The sequence below is a fragment of the Stigmatopora argus genome, chromosome 20 (assembly GCF_051989625.1).
Source record: "Stigmatopora argus isolate UIUO_Sarg chromosome 20, RoL_Sarg_1.0, whole genome shotgun sequence".
Classification (NCBI taxonomy): domain Eukaryota; kingdom Metazoa; phylum Chordata; class Actinopteri; order Syngnathiformes; family Syngnathidae; genus Stigmatopora; species Stigmatopora argus.
In genome coordinates this window covers 655965-680784 of record NC_135406.1, presented here as the reverse complement: position 1 = coordinate 680784, position 24820 = coordinate 655965, and the positions used below count along the sequence as shown (strand labels likewise).

The 24820-nt window shown below is 49.8% G+C and overlaps 1 protein-coding gene across 15 annotated transcripts in view; it reads right to left on the bottom strand.

The window, feature by feature from the left end:
• Positions 1-24820, bottom strand: part of oxa1l (OXA1L mitochondrial inner membrane protein) — a 79586-nt gene that overhangs the window by 19868 nt on the left and 34898 nt on the right. For 12 of the 15 annotated variants that reach the window (XM_077588190.1, XM_077588196.1, XM_077588197.1 and 9 more), the window contains 13 exons: positions 10394-10598; positions 5849-6036; positions 4077-4860; positions 3277-3409; positions 2658-2780; positions 2502-2573; positions 2173-2434; positions 1894-2037; positions 1738-1823; positions 1499-1663; positions 1314-1418; positions 1040-1202; positions 514-594 (listed from right to left, as the gene is read on the bottom strand). In XM_077588190.1, the coding sequence (XP_077444316.1) occupies positions 514-594; positions 1040-1202; positions 1314-1418; positions 1499-1663; positions 1738-1823; positions 1894-2037; positions 2173-2434; positions 2502-2573; positions 2658-2780; positions 3277-3409; positions 4077-4237 (1495 nt within the window). In that variant the 5' untranslated portion in view covers positions 4238-4860; positions 5849-6036; positions 10394-10598. Of the gene's footprint in view, positions 1-513; positions 595-1039; positions 1203-1313; positions 1419-1498; positions 1664-1737; positions 1824-1893; positions 2038-2172; positions 2435-2501; positions 2574-2657; positions 2781-3276; positions 3410-4076; positions 4861-5848; positions 6037-10393; positions 10599-24820 lie in introns of those variants that run through there. The other 3 variants (XM_077588203.1, XM_077588201.1, XM_077588191.1) reach the window with 3 other exon arrangements.

Sequence of the window (24820 nt, the reverse complement as noted above, 5' to 3'; positions counted from 1 at the left end):
TGTCCGTTTGCGTGTCGACAAATAGTTCCGCAACCACCGGCGTTTCGATATCTCCCCCGCAATGATCACGTATTCACATTTGAAATCTCATTATACAATGAAAGCATTGCATTCAATTCAACCAAGAAGAACAATTGGTCCACAGAATTTTGAACTTGAAATTCTGACGGCTCCGGTCACGGGTATATTGTGATTGTTAACTCTTTTCATTAACGCTAAGGAACATCTAATCGTTCATCTGCTTTTTATTGAAATGAATTTATCACTAGCCATTGTCCAATTCTTAGGTTAGCTAGATGGGAGACTGACTATATGCAGTTCAACTAATTTACTGGGAGAAAAATGGTATTCTGCAAAATAAGGACTTGGTTCAAATAAAAGTGTGCTATTGTGTTATATTTAATAAATACTCATCTAGGGTAACTAGCAATCATTCAAGATGGTGAACTGGCTTCATGAATTGCTGAGCTAACTCTGAGTCTGAGTCATTAAAAGTAAAAATAGGTGTCCTACCTTTGGCGGCCAGGTCCAGATGATTTTTGATGCGTCGTTCTCGCTCTTGCAGCTGTTGAGCCAGCTGAGCATTCTTCCATCCTGGAGGGTGCAGAGCAATTGTTCAGTGCAAGAACGTTTACCAGACTAGATATCACACTAGTCAAAAATTGCACAATAAAAGTGGGGGAAATTAAATGTACAAGTCGCAGTGGAGGGGGAATTGTTTTGGGCTTGGGCTAAAATACAGAACAAAAAAACAGACCTTGAGAGTCATTTAAAATAAAAAATATATAAACAACAGGTGGAATGAATATATATATATATATATTTGAAATGACAATTTTTGGGAAAACCATTCTCAGTTGTCTTCATAAGTCACAGACAGACAATTGGACGGGTTCGCCGTGGCAAAAAGTCCACCCACCTCCATTGTTGAAATGATCAACACGGGGCTACAGCGCCCTCTGGCGCTTCAAGGTAAAAAATAACACGTGAAATGATTGACAAACGATTGTAGTTCTACGTTTGCTTGGTACTCGCTCACCTTTCTTCATACTCTCAATGAAGCCGTCGTTCTGAGGCAGGTCGGAGGTCGCGTGCTTGATCCTTTCCGGCACGCGCAGCTTTTGTCGGACCAGCGGGTGTTTGAGCAGGGCCACTTGAGCCAACGAGACGCAGTTGGAGGTCAGCCAGTAGGTGAACACGGCCTGGGGACGCAGCAAAAATGGACCTGATCACAAAACTAAACTTAAATCAATGGTAATGTCCGTTATGATTATTATTATTTGTTTTTTTTTTAAGATGACGGACGGCCTCACCGTAGGGAAGTTAATGGTGAGCGGGAGGACCACAAAGGGCATGATCCTGAAGACTGTCTTCATAGCACGGAGGTTGGGGTTGTCCACGCCCGACTCGGCACCCAGCTAAGGGCGAGAGAACGCGTGCTCGAGGTTAAGCCGCCGAGGACAAAAAGGAGCAACGGAAGGGTTAGTAGTAGTGGAACCTCCAGAATGAAGAACATGGTTCCGGTGACGGCCAGAGGCAGGATGTAGAAAGGATCGGCCGCCGTGAGGTCCGGAAACCACAGCGTGCCTCCGTGCTGCATGCTAGGCACCGGCAAGTACGCCATCTTCCGCAGCGCCATAAAGAAGGAGATGAAGACCGGGGCCTTGGGGACGGGAGGAAGACGGGCGCACGTTAGCCGCGGGCAAATTCAAGACATTTGGACGTTGGCACGCTGACCTGCACCAGAGGAATCAGGAAGCCGCGAAAGGGGTTGACGTCGTGCTTCTTCTGGAACAAGGTCATGTCGCTGTAGGCTTTGGCGACTGTTAAAGGACAGCCGGGAAGGGTCAGATACGGACGGGCGCAGCGAGTGAAGTCGACCGGGCCGCTTACAATCAAACTTGTTCCCGCTCTGTTTGGCCTCCGACATCTTGGCGCTGAGTCGACTCATCTCGGGCATGACGTTGTTGAGTTTGGCCGCCTCGCGCTGGCCTTTGACGATGAAGGGAAAGAGCGCCAGGCGAGCCACCACCGTTCCTGGCCAATGCACAAACACCGCAACGTTCAAGATAACACTTCGGTGTCATCGTTTGCCAGGTATCGCTCTCTAAAAGCACACACGGGTCACATAGGGTGATTTGCTAGAATGGTACGGGTGTTCTGGTTGCGTACCGACAACGATGGCCGCCCACCACGGCAGACCCACGTCCATGTGCATGAACTCCAACAGGTTCTGAACGACACCCACCGGCGTGTGGCCGGCTAAGCCCAGCTCCGCTAGTCGCGCTTCCGGTTGTGTGGCGAGCAAGGCCTCCTCCACCGCCGCGGCCACGTCCGCCGCCTGAGCCGAGTGAGGAGTCGGCGGGATCTCCGCCGCCCCCGACGCCAAGACGGGATCGTCTACCGTCATCACGGAAACGGGCCGGAGCGCCATCTGAAAGCAGCCATTGTCAAGGCACGCTTTGGCCGGGTCGTCCCACTTTCGCCGTGGTTTCAGCCACCTGTTCGGGGAGCGCCTGCTGCGCGATGAGGGCGCCGTCCGCAGCCAGCGGTGGGGCGCCCACGCTTGGGGTCTGGTTTGAAAAAAATGCAAAGTCTGTCATGAGATTTTGAGTGGCTCCCACGTTGTATCAAATGGTGGTCTTTCGCAAACTGACCTGAGAACTGTTGTGTCTTAGCGCCACCCAGGGCTGCTTCTCGTGGCATTGGCGGCGAAGCAGAGACGCAGAAGACCGGCTCCGGTCCAATCCCGTGTGTACTAGAGATCGCTGGAGCCATCCCTGGATTGGTGGGAAAGCAGACAATTAACTCTTTAGCATCCATTGACAGTGACAGGCGTCCAATCTCTTTGAACTGAACGGGCTGCAGCGAATCAACGTCATCTCCACTTCAAACTCATTGGACGTCTACTGGTAAAGTAATAATTTCAATTCAGAGTGGAAGAATATAAAAGAGTAAGACGAAAAAAAACTCGTAATTACTTTGCGAGGTTCCACTGTTTACCTTCGTTAGCCACCGCAGTAAAGCACTGTTGAGACGTAAATAAACCCGACAAAAAGTAGCCTTAAAACTTTATAGTAATGACAACATGGGGGCATGAGTGTTTTGTTGCGTTTATATTGCCAAATTCTTCCCAGTCTGTCAAATTTCGTACCCAGTTCATGTCAAAGTCACAGTGAGCTAAGCAGTAGCTAGCTTGCTAGCTAACACGCGTCTTCTGGGGCGCAAACAACAGTTCAAAGTACTGGAAAAAAACTAAATTGGACTCAAACTTACCCGCTTCCAAATGTCCAAACGAAGCTGCTTGCTCGCGTTGACTTTTGCACTTTGTCTGAGGATGAAATGTCCTGCGAGACAAACAGGAGTCAGGGTGCTCCCCATGGCTGCCATTTTGCCCGGAAATGACGTCCTGGGGGAAAAGAGAAAGAAAATAGTGCATATTTTGGGGAATTATTTTGAGGATATTTTAGATATAATTCAGTATTTTTTAAAGTAATACGACGTTCTTGAGGGGCCGTTTTGTTCAAATGTGCTATCCAAATCAACTCGTCTAACTTCTGCCACCGGAAAAGTATGTGACGTCACACACAAACATCTTCCTCATGGTCGGACCGGCCGTCAGTAGTTCGTTGCCGTTTCGAACTTCAGCGGACCGATCAGTCTAGGTCTACGAGTCGCCATGAAACCTCCGCCTCGCACGCGTAAAAGTGTGCCTCGGAGTTCCAGCCCAACGCCCCAGGTTCGCGACGCTAGGCGATCCTGTACGTGGCCCAGAAAGGAGCAGAAGATGCTGCTAGACGCGCTGAAGAGCCAAAGTTCCAGGCGCGATGGAGGCTCCGGTCCAGTGGCAGACCTCGACTATAGTTTACTGCACAAGGCTGTGCCTTCTCGCTCGGTTTCCGAGGTAGGGGACAATTCTTTTCATTCTCAATTGCACTGAACAGGCGATTGGCCAAAATGGATTGGACGTCTATCACCGGCAATGGCTGCTAGTGTGTAATTGATGACATCATATTCGTTCAACAGTAGTTTATGGCAGAGGGGCTCCCGTAAACAACAACATGGCGTGGCCTTACGTATCTCGCTCCTTTAGATCCAGTCCGTGGTAGAACGTCTCCGCCAGAAGGTCGTCTCCGGCGCCCTGTTGCAGATGAGGCAAAGCGCGTCGGCAGAGAAGAAGGCGGTGGCGCCCATCGACGGCTGGAGGCGTTTGGCCGAGGCCGTGTCCGGAAGCCATAAAAGTCCACTTTCAAACGCTTTCTCTCAGGTGGCGTGGGTCGGATGGCGTTCGCTCTCTGGGGGAGGTTGGACTTTCTTTCTCAATCTTCGACTTGTCTTCTTGGCAGATGTGGGTGATAGCGTCCACAGAGCCAGTCACCGTCAGGAACAGCCAACATCCAGGTCCTGAGTCTTCCGGTGGCACGCCCGAACCAGGTACAGACTGAGACTGAGACCGAGACCGAGACCAGGACCGGGACAAAACGTCTTGTGACATTTGACCTGTCTCTCCAAGTGATGCCGAGCACTTCAGTGGCCAACGAGGGGCCCACGTCGTCCGGGGCGGCCCCGGGTGAGATGTCAGCTCCCATCGCCGCCACTTCCTGCACGCCCAAGGACTTGGCGGTGAACTTTGAGAGGATCTACAAATACCTCGGTGCCCTCCACAACCCGGAGAACAAGTGCGAGCTCACGGCCATGGGTGAGTGTCCTGGTGCGATACTCCAGCGTACTTTCGGCGACTTACTGGTTGTGCTCCGCAGAGAGTGCCGTGGTATTGGACCTGGTGATGTCTCTCCCGGAGGAGCTGGAACTCCTCCAGTTCCAAAGTCTACGCAGACATCTCATCCAGGTAGAGGAACTCTGTTGACAAGATTAGCGTTACAATTATTACCATTTGGACACATTTTTAGAATGAGCAAAAAAGACTAGGGCGAATGGAAACGCGGCTATTGAGAGCACGGGACTAATTGCATCATCCTAATTGCATCCGGCAGACGCAGCAGAACTTGTCCAAAGCGGAGGACTCGGACGAAGCCCGAGAAGCAATGACGCAACTGGAGAAGCTGCGACGAGACAATCCAGAGCCTCCCGCTGCCGCCAAAGGTCAAACGACGGGAAGCGCTGGCCCCACCTGGACGGGACTGTGCCCCCCCCTCAATCCTTTCATGATTCCACTGGAGCTGCTGAAGCGTAGCTAGGACTTGACTCTTTGTTTTCCTTTTACATTTGCGCCTCGTTTGTGCTTCTTTAGCCTGTGATTGCTGCTGTTCTTCTTGTGTCTATTAAAACCACCTTAAATGTCAACCACTTTTGCTTTTGCTCACAAAAAGGAGTGAGGGTTGGTGTAAGAAATACTGTCCTTACTTGGATAAAAAATATCAGGCCGTCACCAGCTCCGCTTTGGAAATCTAAGCAAAGCATAAACAGTCGTGAGACGTCATCGGGCTGGGTTTCTTTCCAACCATCATAAAATCACATTTGGCTTAGTGGTGCTCTCTTGTGTCCACTTGAGAAAGGGCACAATGGAACAGGGTGAAAATGCATTCTCTCCTTTTTTTTCTTCTGTATTTATTTGTGACGCCACGTTTTCCACACCTTGACTGGGTGGTAATGTTCCGAGGCTACAGCCAAAGTCCACGTTACTCCCGTCTTGTCATTTATGAGTAGCGACCGGCAAGTAGAGCGAGCGATGCTCATGGCGTCGTTTTCTACTGTGATTTTGGCTGCCTTCCTGGTCGGTTTATCTTTTGCTGACGGTAAGCCCAAAAACCACCTTTTCTCGCCTCTCGTCTTTTCTCTTGAGTGACACGCATGAAAATACAAAAAGGTATCAGGTTAGAAGTCTCACCTTCTGTATCAGAGACAGCAATCGCTCAACTCTGGCTGCCGTTGACAGCCATCGACGTCCAGTGGATTTGAATTGGGAGGACCTTGTTTATGGGATGCCCACCCTCCCAGTTCAAATGGATTGGAGATCTACTGGTGACGCACTCATGATCAGATGTGAATGATGTCGATGACACTCAAAGAGTTGACCTGAAAGAAATGCAATCACGTCTTTATGTGCCTTTGCTGCTATGTTTGTCCTAGTAATAGATATCAGAACATGCCTATATAATGCTACAACAAACAAAAGAAATATATTAAGGGGTCAATATGAAAGAGTAAAGCCCAAAATCTCTCTTGTTGATGTGTCAGGTGTAGCAATGCTACAGAAAACTACAGAAGCCACCACGCCCAACCAACCACCTACTGAAGCAACAGAAGCCACCACACCCAACAAACTACCGACTGAGGCCACCACAGAAGGTACCACATCCAAGAAACCACCAACTGAGGCAACTACAAAAGCTACCACACCCAAAAAACCACCCACTGAGGAAACTACAGAAGCCACCACGCTCAACCAACCACCTACTGAGGCCACTACAGAAGGTACAACACCCAACAAACCACCCACTGAGGAAACTACAGAAGCCACCACTCCCAACCAACCACCTACTGAAGCAACAGAAGTCTCCACGCCCAACAAACCACCTACCGAGGCATTTACAGAAGCTACCACGCCTAACATACCACCGACTGAAGCAACAGAAGGTACCACACCCAACAAACCACCTACTGAGGCAACTACAGAAGCTACCACGCCCAGTTTACCACCTACTGAGGCAACTACAGAAGCTACCACGCCCAGTTTACCACCTACTGAGGCCACTACAGAAGATACCACACCCAACAAACCACCAACTGAGGCATCTACAGAAGCTACCACACCCAACATACCACCTACTGAGGCAACAGAAGCCACCACACCCAACAAACTACCGACTGAGGCTACCACAGAAGGTACTACATCCAAGATACCACCAACTGAGGCAACTACAGAAGCTACCACACCCAACAAGCCACCCACTGAGGAAACTACGGAAGCTACTACACCCAACATACCACCTACCGAGGTCACTACAGAAGCCACCACGCTCAGCATACCACCTACTGAAACAGCAGAAGTCACCACACCCAACAAACCACCCACTGAGGCAACTACAGAAGCTACCATGCCCAACACACCACCAACTGAGGCAACTACGGAAGCTACCACACCCAACAAACCACCCACTGAGGACACTACAGAAGCTACCACGCCCAACATACCACCTACTGAGCCCACTACAGAAGCTACTACACCCAACATACCACCTACTGAAGCAACAGAAGGTACCACACCCAAAAAACCACCTACCGAGGTCACTACAGAAGCCACCACGCCCAGCATACCACCTACTGAAACAGCAGAAGTCACCACACCCAACAAACCACCCACTGAGGCAACTACAGAAGCTACCACGCCCAACATACCACCCACTGAGGCAACTACAGAAGCTACCACGCCCAACATACCACCCACTGAGGCAACTACAGAAGCTACCACGCCCAACATACCACCCACTGAGGCAACTACAGAAGCTACCACACCCAACATACCGCCTACCGAGGTCACTACAGAAGCCACCACGCCCAGCATACCACCTACTGAGGCAACAGAAGTCACCACACCCAACAAACCACCCACTGAGGCAACTACAGAAGCTACCACGCCCAACATACCACCCACTGAGGCAACTGCAGAAGCTACCACCCCCAACATACCACCTACTGAGGCCACTACAGGAGCTACTACACCCAGCATACCACCTACTGAAGCAACAGAAGTCACCACACCCAACAAACCACCCACTGAGGCGACTACAGAAGCTACCACGCCCAACATACCACACACTGGGGCAACTACAGAAGCTACCACGCCCAGCATGCCACCCACTGAAGCAACAGAAATCACCACACCCAACAAACCACCCACTGAGGCAACTACAGAAGCTACTACACCCAACATACCACCTACCGAGGTCACTACAGAAGCCACCACGCCCAGCATACCACCTACTGAGGCAACAGAAGTCACCACACCCAACAAACCACCCACTGAGGCAACTACAGAAGCTACTACACCCAACATACCACCTACCGAGGTCACTACAGAAGCCACCACGCCCAGCATACCACCTACTGAGGCAACAGAAGTCACCACACCCAACAAACCACCCACTGAGGCAACTACAGAAGCTACCACGCTCAACATACCACCTACTGAGGCAACAGAAGTCACCACACCCAACAAACCACCCACTGAGGCAACTACAGAAGCTACCACGCCCAACATACCACCCACTGAGGCAACTACAGAAGCTACCACGCCCAACATACCACCCACTGAGGCAACTGCAGAAGCTACCACACCCAGCATACCACCTACTGAAGCAACAGAAGTCACCACACCCAACAAACCACCCACTGAGGCAACTACAGAAGCTACTACACCTAACATACCACCTACCGAGGTTACTACAGAAGCCACCACGCCCAGCATACCACCTACTGAGGCAACTACAGAAGCTACCACGCCCAACATACCACCTACTGAGGCAACTACAGAAGCTACCACGCCCAACATACCACCTACTGAAGCAACTACAGAAGCTACCACGCCCAACATACCACCTACTGAAGCAACTACAGAAGCTACCACGCCCAACATACCACCTACTGAGGCAACTACAGAAGCTACCACGCCCAACATACCACCTACTGAAGCAACTACAGAAGCTACCACGCCCAACATACCACCTACTGAAGCAACTACAGAAGCTACCACACCCAACATACCACCTACTGAAGCAACAGAAGTCACCACACCCAACAAACCACCCACTGAGGCAACTACAGAGGCTACCACGCCCAAAATTTCACCCACTGAGGCAACTACAGAAGCTACCACGCCCAACATACCACCTACTGAGGCCACTACAGAAGCTTCTACACCCAACACACCGCCTACTGAAGCAACAGAAGTCACCACACCCGACAAACCACCCACTGAGGCAACTACAGAAGCTACCACGCCCAAAAAAACACCCACTGAGGCAACTACAGAAGCTACCACACCCAAGAAACCACCCACTGAGGCAACTACAGAAGCTACCACGCCCAACAAACCACCCACTGAGGCAACTACAGAAGCTACCACACCCAACAAACCACCCACTGAGGCAACTACAGAAGCTACCACGCCCAACAAAACACCCACTGAGGCAACTACAGAAGATACCACGCCCAACATACCACCCACTGAGGCAACTACAGAAGATACCTCGCCCTTTCCTTGCCAGAACGGGGGAACGTTCATTGGAAGTGGATGCCAGTGTGTCATCGGATTTTATGGGAAAAACTGTCAGCTCCTTGAAGAACAAATAGAAATTGGTAAGTCCCCCCAAAAACGTGTGTCCGTTTGCCACTTTGCTTTGGGTTCTAACGCCGGTCATGCCCATTTTCTGCAGCTGACATTGAGCGCCTGCTGAAAATAGACGTGGTGCTGGACGAGGTATACGACTCCAACTTTAACGACACTAGCTCAGAAGCTTACAAGACGTTTGTCAAGGGTTTTGAAGAACAGGTGACTAGCGTGCTGAAAACGTCATCCTACAATTTAATACGTGACATGCATGGGTGGTCTCGTTCCTCTTTCAGATGGCTGGCTTTTACAGACAAACCAAGCTAAAACACTTTGATGACGTGGTCGTCACCGGTGTTCGGTAATGCCGTCCAAATGAAATGTTTTGGGTCTGGGTGTCACGGCAACCATTCAACCCTTGTATTTGTTTCTCCCAGGCAAGGGGTTACGCAAGGTTTGGCGAAACGTTCCCTCCCTGGAGTGGAGAAGGTAACGCCAAGCAACTTTCCGCTTGCTAAATAAAACCAAGCCTTCAACATTATCTTTATTGCAGCACAGATTAGCTGCCGACGTCACGGTCGTCAAAAGGGTCACGCCAAGAACTCTGGGGTAATTGTTAACAACTTAACATCCAACTTTTGGATTGCAACAAATGACTTGATCCACGGGCATTAAATTCTATGACATTGCACAAGATAGCCATACAATGACGTGGTGTCCAATCATCTTTCTGCTGTGGATCTCAATGAGTTTATCACTATGGCACTGGAAAACAATCTAGTCAAAATGGATTAATTATTCTCAAATTTTACGACCAGTGGGAGGAGGATTTCCCCAAATTGTCCTGATAAAACTGCCCAATCTTCTTTACCCTTTATGGGGCAGATATCGTTCATTTGGGGCACTTCTGAATACTTTTAGAAGGAATTACAGGTGAATTCTAGTTCATTTGGAGCCTTTCCAGGATCCCTTTGTGTTGATTTAGGTCAATACTGGTGACATTTGCTACTGATTTTGGGGCATTCTCATTGGATACAAACAGAACCTAGATAAAAGCTAGCGTCATCACTGGCAGCCAATGAGTTGACTTTGCATTGCACTTACCTTTTTGAAATCCAGAGCAATCGTCCACTCGTGATTCATGCCGTGCTTTGCGTTTCAGCGTCAACGTCAGCCACGATGTGGTTTTGTCCATTGCCAACAACGCCGGCTCTGACCAGGAATATCAGCATGATTTTCAAGTTGTCGTGGAAGCCTTGAAGACGGTGGATGACCCAGACACAGGTGAGAAGAACCAGAGATGTTGTCCCTGCCAGGCAGGATGAATGAAAGGTTGCATTAGTAAGGGACGGTTCCACAAAGTTTCCACCGAGTAGTTCTGCCCAGATGTCTGACCAAAAAGTAGACCTTCCTTGCCAAGTCCTTCAAACCCTTGCCTTTTCAGACTTTCCCTTCAACGTGACACAGGAACCAACCGTGGCTACGACCAATGTCAGCTTTGAAAGTAAGTACATGTCAACGTGACATTGGAAAGACTGTACATGCCAACGGTCAACGGGCGGCGTCAAGTCCCGCCGCCATTCACGCTTTGCGCTTCTTCCCCTCTAGCATTTTGCGCGTCGCAAATAGAGGATCCCGACAGGGCCGCGCACTACAAGGCCGTGCGCAACAACAGCGTACTGATGTGCGTCAGTCGATGCAGCCCCCTCTATGACGCCGGCACGCTGGTGTGCCACAACCACGGTGCTTGCAAGGTCTACAGGGACGTCGGAGCGGTTTGCCAGTGCGTCCTCCCGCTGGCTAGCCTTTGGTCTCGGTTGCCAAGTCGCCGAGGGCCAGCCCTTACTGAGCTGACCTCCATGCTGGCTTTCAGGTGCCGGGATTTGGAGTCCACCTGGTACTTGGGCAAAGACTGCTCGCTCCCCATCCAGCAGATGCCATTCTACGTCAGTTTGGCGCTCACGCTGGCTTGTCTCGTGGCCGCCGTGGCGGGCTTGAGCGCGTACGTCGTTAGCATAAAGAAAGCGCAAAGGAGGTAAATCACAGGTCACACATTCGTAAAAAGGTCAAATCTATTCTCACTCTGTTTCCTGAGCCTTGCGTTCGGTTCGCTTTCAGGGGTTGACCATGTTTGTGCCTCACATTTTCCAAATAGGAAAAAAGACACGAAAAAGGAGCTGGTGAACAAGTGGATCGATGACGACGTGGAGTGGCCCCGAGCCCCCAAACTCTCGACGGGCACATTCAATGCCGGTAGAACAGTCGCTTTCCGTGACTATGGTGACATCACTATGGGATGCCAGCGACTATCGTTAACGGGACCGCTCGTTTCAGGACACCTGAACCCATCGTTCACCTACAACACGCCACCTCCACCGTCACGGCGCCAACACGCCGACTTCAGACAGTCCGAGCGGGCCAGACCGCCCGTGAGCATGTACAGGCTGGACGGGGCAGCCGGCTGGAACGACGCCTCGCTTGACCGCAATGGATCGCCGTTCTCCAGTCAAGCGGTCAGTCAGAGAAAATGTCCGCTCGGTCCCGCAATTGCTTTTGAGACCAACGTGTGCTCTCGGCCCGCCTCGCAGCCGAGGAGGATCCACAGGCCGCAGATCAGGTCTTCGTGGGACGTCTGAGCCTCGGCGCTGCCGCCGATCCCAGCACCTCGACCGCACTTTCCACGGGGGAAGCTAATTTATTCAAATGTATTGATTGGTTTAAGAAATGAAAGATTTTGTCTGTCAGATTGCTGATGATCCATTCGCTTCAAGTATTGGGTGCATCGATGCTTGGTAGCTTATTTGTCGACGAGCAAGGAACGAGAGCTCGTTTCAGACCGCCGTTCTCAAGGATTTGCAATGCCTTTGCTCGCCGATGCCCCGGTGGCGAAGGACGGGAGATGCGCCGACTGTAATGATTCCGACAGCCTTGACCGAACATGAATGTAAATGACCTGAAAATAAAGTCCACAGTCTGATGTCAAAGCGCACCTTCTTTGTTTCATTTCATATCCATTTCTGGTCTGGTGTGTGACCAGAAATATGAGAATGAAGTCTGAGAAGATCTGAACTCATTCATACAACTCTTTCACACGAGTGACAACTCACCGTGCAAAAATACTGCAACTACAGACTGTTAGGATCAAGTCCACAAATAGGAGCTCTACGTGGGGACTCATGTGAAATCCAGGCTTTCCCTATGCTGTCGCCATAATTCAAGCAACAACAAACACACCGTCGATAAATATACAGTACTGTCTGTATACATATCCTCCTGTCCAGGTGTGAGTGGGCGGAGCACAAGAGGGTGGCCGTGCCATTCCTCCTTCACACGTGCTTCTTTATTATCAGTGACGCCACATTTTCCACACCTCGACGGTGGGTGGAGGAAGACGTAAATGCCCCGAGGTCTCCAACCAAAGTCCATGTGTCTCACATCCAGTGTCACTTATCGTTGTTGACCGGCACGCCAAGTGACGCTCGCTCATGGCGGCATCTTCAATGGTGATTTTGGCTGCCTTCCTCCTCAGCCTGACTTGTGCCAACGGTAAGTGCGAGACTACACTTTTTCACCATTCTTTCCTTTTCAATTGGCCGTCGGAGATGACAACGTGCTATCTACTCTTTTGGGCGAGTCGCGGACAGGTCGGGAATATTTACAGTCGGGCCCATATCTCCAATTTGCAGGTTTTCGTCTCGTGCCACCAAAATGTAGGGTTCAAAATTGAAAAGGAAGGAACATTTGCAAAGATAATGAGTTGGGTTTATTTGATTTATATTTGACTGCAGTCGTAACTCTTACTTGGATAAGAAGATGGTGTAAGTTTCTGATCTCAGGGGGTGCCATAGAAAGTGGACGACACACAACATTCTTTCATTCTATGCCAAATGAATGAGACATCCGCGATTGAAAGTCAAAGAAAAATTCCTGGAATAAATATTACATGAGTCAAATGATGAGAACTTTATGCTAATGAAAGGCAAAAGAATGATTCACTGCATTTCCATGAAATTTGAAAAAGATGACAGTACCGAGTATTGCTTGGTGAAAAGATTCAGTCATTATGCAAAATATTCCATTTAGGTTTGACCGGTGTTGAAAGAAAATATTGTTTAAAAATTACTGAATCAAAGAATCAGTATGATTGACAAAATTTAAAGAACGTAATGACTAGACTGGTGAGGCCAGGGTTCTGATCTAAATATAGAAGTAAGACCGCTGCTATTGATAAGTAAAGGTCATATTTATATATAACATTCATAAAGTACAAAAAGATATGAGGTTCATCATTAACATGATGAGCAATATGTTCGTAAATATGGGCTGTCACTTATCAAACTGAAACATCAAAAGAAAAACTTTTGTTGAACTTCCAGATCCAAAGGAAACATTGAATCGACTGGGAGATTCAATTTTATTAAGAAATATAAAGAAAGACACAACTAAAAACAATGTTCTGAAAACTAACAACTCAGCAAGTACATTTAAACCAGATCCGGGAGAATTTACAAGTGTTGGGGGAAACAAAAACCTGGCAAAAAATGTACCACGAAAGGCTGGGGAAACCCCAAGGACTATGAGAAAATTAACACATGAAGCTCAAAAGAGCCCTGATGATACAGAAAAAACAAACAAAGCAACAACAATTACACAAGGGGATGGAGAAACCACATTTCTGAATGAGGCTTCAGAGATGACTGAAGGTCCAGGAACTACCAACATGGAAAGTACAGCTACATCAGAGGCTGGTGAGACAACCTTCAGTCCCAGCACGGAGGCTTTAGAGACCACTGAAGGTCCAGGAACTACCATCATGGAAAGTGAAGCTACATCAGAGACTGATGACACCACCGTCATGACCAGCACGGAGGCTTTAGAGACCACTGATGTTCCAGGAACTACAGAATTGGAAAGTACAGCTACATCAGGGGCTGGTGAGACCACCTTCAGGCCCAGCACTGAGGTTTCAGAGACCACTGAAGGTCCAGAAACTACCAACATGGAAAGTACAGCTACATCAGAGGCTTTAGAGACCACTGAAGGTCCAGGAACTACTTTCATGGAAAGTGAAGCTACATCAGGGACTGGTGAGACCACCTTCAGTCCCAGCACTGAGGCTTTAGAGACAACTGAAGGTCCAGGAACTACCATCATGGAAAGTGAAACTACATCAGGGACTGGTGAGACCACCTTCAGGCCCAGCACTGAGGCTTTAGAGACCACTCAAGGTCTAGGAACTACCAACATGGAGAGTGAAGCTACATCAGAGACTGATGAGACCACCTTCATGACCATCACGGAGGCTTTAGAGACCAGTGAAGGTCCAGAAACTACATATTTGGAAAGTACAGCTACATCAGGGACTGGTGAGACCACCTTCAGGCCCAGCACTGAGGCTTCAGAGACCACTGAAGGTCCAGGAACTACCAACATGGAAAGTACAGCTACATCACAGGCTGGTGAGACCACCTTCAGGCCCAGCACTGAGGCTTTAGAGACCACTGAAGGTCCAGGAACTACCATCATGGAAAGTGAAGCTACATCAGGGACTGGTGAGACCACCTTTAGTCCGAGCACTGAGGCTTTAGAGACAACTGAAGGTCCAGGAACTACCAACATGGAAAGTACAGCTACATCACAGGCTGGTGAGACCACCTTCAGGCCCAGCACTGAGGCTTTAGAGACCACTGAAGGTCCAGGAACTACCATCATGGAAAGTGACACTACATCAGGGACTGGTGAGACCACCTTCATAACCAGCACGGAGGCTTTAGAGACCACGGAAGGTCCAGGAACTACAGATTTGGAAAGTACAGCTACATCAGGGACTGGTGAGACCACCTTCAGGCCCAGCACTGAGGCTTTAGAGACCACTGAAGGTCCAGGAACTACCATCATGGAAAGTGAAGCTACATCAGAGACTGATGACACCACCGTCATGACCAGCACGGAGGCTTTAGAGACCACTGATGTTCCAGGAACTACAGAATTGGAAGGTACAGCTACATCAGGGGCTGGTGAGACCACCTTCAGGCCCAGCACTGAGGCTTCAGAGACCACTGAAGGTCCAGAAACTACCAACATGGAAAGTACAGCTACATCAGAGGCTTTAGAGACCACTGAACGTCCAGGAACTACTTTCATGGAAAGTGAAGCTACATCAGGGACTGGTGAGACCACCTTCAGTCCCAGCACTGAGGCTTTAGAGACAACTGAAGGTCCAGGAACTACCATCATGGAAAGTGAAACTACATCAGGGACTGGTGAGACCACCTTCAGGCCCAGCACTGAGGCTTTAGAGACCACTCAAGGTCTAGGAACTACTAACATGGAGAGTGAAGCTACATCAGAGACTGATGAGACCACCTTCATGACCATCACGGAGGCTTTAGAGACCAGTGAAGGTCCAGAAACTACATATTTGGAAAGTACAGCTACATCAGGGACTGGTGAGACCACCTTCAGGCCCAGCACTGAGGCTTCAGAGACCACTGAAGGTCCAGGAACTACCAACATGGAAAGTACAGCTACATCACAGGCTGGTGAGACCACCTTCAGGCCCAGCACTGAGGCTTTAGAGACCACTGAAGGTCCAGGAACTACCATCATGGAAAGTGAAGCTACATCAGGGACTGGTGAGACCACCTTTAGTCCGAGCACTGAGGCTTTAGAGACAACTGAAGGTCCAGGAACTACCAACATGGAAAGTACAGCTACATCACAGGCTGGTGAGACCACCTTCAGGCCCAGCACTGAGGCTTTAGAGACCACTGAAGGTCCAGGAACTACCATCATGGAAAGTGACACTACATCAGGGACTGGTGAGACCACCTTCATGACAAGCACAGAGGCTTTAGAGACCACGGAAGGTCCAGGAACTACAGATTTGGAAAGTACAGCTACATCAGGGACTGGTGAGACCACCTTCAGGCCCAGTACTGAGGCTATAGAGACCACTGAAGGTCCAGGAACTACCAACATGGAAAATACAGCTACATCACAGGCTGGTGAGACCACCTTCAGGCCCAGCACAGAGGCTTTAGAGACCACTGAAGGTCCAGGAACTACAGATTTGGGAAGTACAGCTACATCAGGGACTGGTGAGACCACCTTCAGGCCCAGCACTGAGGCTTTAGAGACCACTGAAGGTCCAGGAACTACCAACTTGGAAAATACAGCTACATCACAGGCTGGTGAGACCACCTTCAGGCCCAGCACTGAGGCTTTAGAGACCACTGAAGGTCCAGGAACTACCATCATGGAAAGTGACACTACATCAGGGACTGGTGAGACCACCTTCATGACAAGCACAGAGGCTTTAGAGACCACGGAAGGTCCAGGAACTACAGATTTGGAAAGTACAGCTACATCAGGGACTGGTGAGACCACCTTCAGGCCCAGTACTGAGGCTATAGAGACCACTGAAGGTCCAGGAACTACCAACATGGAAAATACAGCTACATCACAGGCTGGTGAGACCACCTTCAGGCCCAGCACAGAGGCTTTAGAGACCACTGAAGGTCCAGGAACTACAGATTTGGGAAGTACAGCTACATCAGGGACTGGTGAGACCACCTTCAGGCCCAGCACTGAGGCTTTAGAGACCACTGAAGGTCCAGGAACTACCAACTTGGAAAGTGAAGCTACATCAGAGACCGATGACACCACCATCATGATCAGCACGGAGGCTTTAGAGACCACTGATGTTCCAGGAACTACAGAATTAGAAAGTACAGCTACATCAGGGACTGGTGAGACCACCTTCAGGTCAAGCACTGAGGCTTTAGAGACCACTGAAGGTCCAGGAACTACCATCATGGAAAGTGAAGCTACATCAGGGACTGGTGAGACCACCTTCAGGCCCAGCACTGAGGCTTCAGAGACCACTGAAGGTCCAGGAACTACCAACATGGAAAGTACAGCTACATCACAGACTGGTGAGACGACCTTCAGACCCAGCACTGAGGCTTTAGAGACCACTGAAGGTCCAGGAACTACCATCATGGAAAGTAAAGCTACATCAGAGACTGATGAGACCACCTTCATGACCAGCACGGAGGCTTTAGAGACCACTGAAGGTCTAGGAACTACAGATTTGGAAAGTACAGCTACATCAGGGACTGGTGAGACCACCTTCAGGCCCAGCACTGAGGCTTTAGAGACCACTGAAGGTCCAGGAACTACCAACATAGAAAGTACAGCTACATCACAGACTGGTGAGACCACCTTCAGGCCCAGCACTGAGGCTTTAGAGACCACTGAAGGTCTAGGAACTACAGATTTGGAAAGTACAGCTACATCACGGACTGGTGAGACCACATTCAGGTCCAGCACTGAGGCTTTAGAGACCACTGAAGGTCCAGGAACTACCATCATGGAAAGTGAAACTACATCAGGGACTGGTGAGACCACCTTCAGGCCCAGCACTGAGGCTTTAGAGACCACTGAAGGTCCAGGAACTACAATCATGGAAAGTGAAGCTACATCAGGGACTGATGAGACCACCTTCATAACCAGCACGGAGGCTTTAGAGACCACGGAAGGTCCAGGAACTACAGATTTGGAAAGTACAGCTACATCAGGGACTGGTGAGACCACCTTCAGGCCCAGCACCGAGGCTTTAGAGACCACTGACGGTCCAGGAACTACCATCATGGAAAGTGAAGCTACATCAGAGACTGATGACACCACCATTATGACCAGCACAGAGGCTTTAGAGACCACGGAAGGTCCAGGAACTACAGATTTGGAAAGTACAGCTACATCAGTGACTGGTGAGACCACCTTCAGGCCCAGCACTGAGGCTTTAGAGACCAGTGAAGGTCCAGGAACTACCATCATGGAAAGTGAAGCTACATCAGAGACTGGTGAGACCACCCTCATGACCAGCACGGAGGCATTAGAGACCACTGAAGGTTCAGGAACTACCATAATGGAAAGTGAAACTACATCAGGGACTGGTGAGACCACCTTCAGTCCCAGCACTGAGGCTTTAGAGACCACTGAAGGTCCAGGAACTACCATCATGGAAAGTGAAGCTACATCAGGGACTGGTGAGACCACCTTCAGGCCCAGCACTGAGGCTTCAGAGACAACTGAAGGTCCAGGAACTACCAACATGGAAAGTACAGCTACATCACAGACTGGTGTGACCACCTTCAGGCCCAGCACTGAGGCTTTAGAGACCACTGAAGGTCCAGGAACTACCATCAAGGAAAGTGACGCTACATCAGAGACTGATGAGACCACCTTCATGACAAGCACAGAGGCTTTAGAGACCACGGAGGGTCCAGGAACTACAGATTTGGAAAGTACAGCTACATCAGGGACTGGTGAGACCACCTTCAGGTCCAGCACTGAGGCTTTAGAGACCACAGAAGGTCCAGGAACTACCATCATGGAAAGTGAAGCTACATCAGAGACTGGTGAGACCACCCTCATGACCAGCACGGAGGCTTTAGAGACCACTGAAGGTCCAGGAACTACAGATTTGGAAAGTACAGCTACATCAGGGACTGGTGAGACCATCTCCAGGTCAAGCACTGAGGATTTAGAGACCACTGAAGGTCGAGGAACTACCATCATGGAAAGTGACGCTACATCAGAGACTGAAAAGACCACCTTCATGACCAGCACGGAGGCTTTAGAGACCACTGAAGGTCCAGGAACTACCATCATGGAAAGTGACGCTACATCAGAGAATGATGAGACCACCTTCATGACCAGCACAAAGGCTTTAGAGACCACGGAAGGTCAAGGAACTACCAACATGGAAAGTACAACTACATCACAGACTGGTGAGACCACCTTCAGGCCCAGCACTGAGGCTTTAGAGACCACTGAAGGTCCAGGAACTACAATCATGTTAAGTGAAGCTACATCAGAGACTGAAGAGACCACCTTCATGACCAGCACGGAGGCTTTAGAGACCACTGAAGGTCCAGGAACTACAGATTTGGAAAGTACAGCTACATCAGGGACTGGTGAGACCACCTTCAGGCCCAGCACTGAGGATTTAGAGACCACTGAAGGTCCAGGAACTACCATCATGGAAAGTGAAGCTACATCAGGGACTGGTGAGACCACATTCAGGCCCAGCACTGAGGCTTTAGAGACCACTGAAGGTCCAGGAACTACCATCATGGAAAGTGACGCTACATCAGAGACTGATGAGACCACCTTCATGACCAGCACAGAGGCTTTAGAGACCACGGAAGGTCCAGGAACTACAGATTTGGAAAGTACAGCTACATCAGGGACTGGTGAGACCACCTTCAGGCCCAGCACTGAGGCTTTAGAGACCACTGAAGGTCGAGGAACTACCATCATGGAAAGTGACGCTACATCAGAGACTGAAAAGACCACCTTCATGACCAGCACGGAGGCTTTAGAGACCACTGAAGGTCCAGGAACTACAGATTTGGAAAGTAAAGCTACATCAGGGACTGGTGAGACCACCTTCAGGTCAAGCACTGAGGATTTAGAGACCACTGAAGGTCCAGAAACTACCATCATGGAAAGTGAAGCTACATCAGGGACTGGTGAGACCACCTTCAGGCCCAGCACTGAGGCTTCAGAGACAACTGAAGGTCCAGGAACTACAGATTTGGAAAGTACAGCTACATCACAGACTGGTGAGACCACCTTCAGGCCCAGCACTGAGGCTTTAGAGACGACTGAAGGTCCAGGAACTACCATCATGGAAAGTGACGCTACCTCAGAGACTGATGAGACCACCTTCAGGCCCAGCACTGAGGCTTTAGAGACCACTGAAGGTCCAGGAACTACCATTATGGAAAGTGACGCTACATCAGAGACTGATAAGACCACCTTCATGACCAGCACAGAGGCTTTAGAGACCACGGAAGGTCCAGGAACTACCAACATGGAAAGTACAGCTACATCACAGACTGATGAGACCACCTTCAGGCCCAGCACTGAGGCTTTAGAGACCACTGAAGGTCCAGGAACTACCAACATGGAAAGTACAGCTACATCACAGACTGGTGAGACCACCTTCAGGCCCAGCACTGATGCTTTAGAGACCACTGAAGGTCCAGGAACTACGATCATGGAAAGTGAAGCTACATCAGAGACTGATGACACCACCGTTATGACCAGCACAGAGGCTTTAGAGACCACTGATGGTCCAGGAACTACAGAATTGGAAAGTACAGCTACATCAGGGACTGGTGAGACCACCTTCAGGTCCAGCACTAAGGCTTTAAAGACCACTGAAGGTCCAGGAACTACCATCATGGAAAGTGAAGCTACATCAGGGACTGGTGAGACCACATTCAGGCCCAGCACTGAGGCTTTAGAGACCACTGAAGGTCAAGGAACTACCATCATGGAAAGTGACGCTACATCAGAGACTGATGAGACCACCTTCATGACCAGCACAGAGGCTTTAGAGACCACGGAAGGTCCAGGAACTACAGATTTGGAAAGTACAGCTACATCAGGGACTGGTGAGACCACCTCCAGGTCAAGCACTGAGGATTTAGAGACCACTGAAGGTCCAGGAACTACCATCATGGAAAGTGAAGCTACATCAGGGACTGGTGAGACCACCTTCAGGCCCAGCACTGAGGCTTTAGAGACCACTGAAGGTCCAGGAACTACCATCATGGAAAGTGAAGCTACATCAGAGACTGGTGAGACCACCCTCATGACCAGCACTGAGGCTTTAGAGACCACGGAAGGTCAAGGAACTACCAACATGGAAAGTACAGCTACATCACAGACTGGTGAGACCACCTTCAGGCCCAGCACTGAGGCTTTAGAGACCACTGAAGATCCAGGAACTACAATCATGTTAAGTGAAGCTACATCAGAGACTGAAGAGACCACCTTCATGACCAGCACGGAGGCTTTAGAGACCACTGAAGGTCCAGGAACTACAGATTTGGAAAGTACAGCTACATCAGGGACTGGTGAGACCACCTTCAGGCCCAGCACTGAGGATTTAGAGACCACTGAAGGTCCAGGAACTACCATAATGGAAAGTGAAGCTACATCAGGGACTGGTGAGACCACATTCAGGCCCAGCACTGAGGCTTTAGAGACCACTGAAGGTCCAGGAACTACCATCATGGAAAGTGACGCTACATCAGAGACTGAAAAGACCACCTTCATGACCAGCACGGAGGCTTTAGAGACCACTGAAAGTCCAGGAACTACAGATTTGGAAAGTACAGCTACACCAGGGACTGGTGAGACCACCTTCAGGTCAAGCACTGAGGATTTAGAGACCACTGAAGGTTCAGAAACTACCATCATGGAAAGTGAAGCTACATCAGGGACTGGTGAGACCACCTTCAGGCCCAGCACTGAGGCTTCAGAGACAACTGAAGGTCCAGGAACTACAGATTTGGAAAGTACAGCTACATCACAGACTGGTGAGACCACCTTCAGGCCCAGCACTGAGGATTTAGAGACGACTGAAGGTCCAGGAACTACCATCATGGAAAGTGACGCTACATCAGAGACTGATGAGACCACCTTCAGGCCCAGCACTGAGGCTTTAGAGACCACTGAAGGTCCAGGAACTACCAATATGGAAAGTGACGCTACATCAGAGACTGATAAGACCACCTTCATGACCAGCACAGAGGCTTTAGAGACCACGGAAGGTCCAGGAACTACCAACATGGAAAGTACAGCTACATCACAGACTGGTGAGACCACCTTCAGGCCCAGCACTGAGGCTTTAGAAACCACTGAAGGTCCAGGAACTACCATCATGGAAAGTGACGCTACATCAGAGACTGATGAGACCACCTTCAGGCCCAGCACTGAGGCTTTAGAGACCACTGAAGGTCCAGGAACTACCATCATGGAAAGTGACGCTACATCAGAGACTGATGAGACCACCTTCATGACCAGCACAGAGGCTTTAGAGACCACGGAAGGTCCGGGAACTACCAACATGGAAAGTACAGCTACATCAGGGACTGGTGAGACCACATTCAGGCCCAGCACTGAGGCTTTAGAGACCACTGAAGGTCCAGGAACAACCAACATGGAAAGTACAGCTACATCACAGACTGGTGAGACCACCTTCAGGCCCAGCACTGATGCTTTAGAGGCCACTGAAGGTCCAGGAACTACCATCATGGAAAGTGAAGCTACATCAGAGACTGATGACACCACCATTATGACCAGCACAGATGCTTTAGAGACCACTGATGGTCCAGGAACTACAGAATTGGAAAGTACAGCTACATCAGGGACTGGTGAGACCACCTCCAGGTCAAGCACTGAGGATTTAGAGACCACTGAAGGTCCAGGAACTACCATCATGGAAAGTGAAGCTACATCAGGGACTGGTGAGACCACCTTCAGGCCCAGCACTGAGGCTTTAGAGACCACTGAAGGTCCAGGAACTACCATCATGGAAAGTGAAGCTACATCAGAGACTGGTGAGACCACCCTCATGACCAGCACTGAGGCTTTAGAGACCACGGAAGGTCAAGGAACTACCAACATGGAAAGTACAGCTACATCACAGACTGTTGAGACCACCTTCAGGCCCAGCACTGAGGCTTTAGAGACCACTGAAGGTCCAGGAACTACAATCATGTTAAGTGAAGCTACATCAGAGACTGAAGAGACCACCTTCATGACCAGCACGGAGGCTTTAGAGACCACTGAAGGTCCAGGAACTACAGATTTGGAAAGTACAGCTACATCAGGGACTGGTGAGACCACCTTCAGGCCCAGCACTGAGGATTTAGAGACCACTGAAGGTCCAGGAACTACCATCATGGAAAGTGAAGCTACATCAGGGACTGGTGAGACCACCTTCAGGCCCAGCACTGAGGCTTTAGAAACCACTGAAGGTCCAGGAACTACCATCATGGAAAGTGATGCTACATCAGAGACTGATGAGACCACCTTCAGGCCCAGCACTGAGGCTTTAGAGACCACTGAAGGTCCAGGAACTACCATCATGGAAAGTGACGCTACATCAGAGACTGATGAGACCACCTTCATGACCAGCACAGAGGCTTTAGAGACCACGGAAGGTCCGGGAACTACCAACATGGAAAGTACAGCTACATTAGGGACTGGTGAGACCACATTCAGGCCCAGCACTGAGGCTTTAGAGACCACTGAAGGTCCAGGAACTACCAACATGGAAAGTACAGCTACATCACAGACTGGTGAGACCACCTTCAGGCCCAGCACTGATGCTTTAGAGACCACTGAAGGTCCAGGAACTACCATCATGGAAAGTGAAGCTACATCAGAGACTGATGACACCACCGTTATGACCAGCACAGAGGCTTTAGAGACCACTGATGGTCCAGGAACTACAGAATTGGAAAGTACAGCTACATCAGGGACTGGTGAGACCACCTTCAGGTCCAGCACTGAGGCTTTAAAGACCACTGAAGGTCCAGGAACTACCATCATGGAAAGTGAAGCTACATCAGGGCCTGGTGAGACCACATTCAGGCCCAGCACTGAGGCTTTAGAGACCACTGAAGGTCAAGGAACTACCATCATGGAAAGTGACGCTACATCAGAGACTGATGAGACCACCTTCATGACCAGCACAGAGGCTTTAGAGACCACGGAAGGTCCAGGAACTACAGATTTGGAAAGTACAGCTACATCAGGGACTGGTGAGACCACCTCCAGGTCAAGCACTGAGGATTTAGAGACCACTGAAGGTCCAGGAACTACCATCATGGAAAGTGAAGCTACATCAGGGACTGGTGAGACCACCTTCAGGCCCAGCACTGAGGCTTTAGAGACCACTGAAGGTCCAGGAACTACCATCATGGAAAGTGAAGCTACATCAGAGACTGGTGAGACCACCCTCATGACCAGCACTGAGGCTTTAGAGACCACGGAAGGTCAAGGAACTACCAACATGGAAAGTACAGCTACATCACAGACTGGTGAGACCACCTTCAGGCCCAGCACTGAGGCTTTAGAGACCACGGAAGGTCCAGGAACTACCATCATGGAAAGTGAAGCTACATCAGAGACTGAAGAGACGACCTTCATGACCAGCACGGAGGCTTTAGAGACCACTGAAGTTCCAGGAACTACAGATTTGGAAAGTACAGCTACATCAGGGACTGGTGAGACCACCTTCAGGCCCAGCACTGAGGCTTTAGAGACCACTGAAGGTCGAGGAACTACCATCATGGAAAGTGACGCTACATCAGAGACTGAAAAGACCACCTTCATGACCAGCACGGAGGCTTTAGAGACCACTGAAGGTCCAGGAACTACAGATTTGGAAAGTACAGCTACATCAGGGACTGGTGAGACCACCTTCAGGTCAAGCACTGAGGATTTAGAGATCACTGAAGGTCCAGAAACTACCATCATGGAAAGTGAAGCTACATCAGGGACTGGTGAGACCACCTTCAGGCCCAGCACTGAGGCTTCAGAGACAACTGAAGGTCCAGGAACTACAGATTTGGAAAGTACAGCTACATCACAGACTGGTGAGACCACCTTCAGGCCCAGCACTGAGGCTTTAGAGACCACTGAAGGTCCAGGAACTAC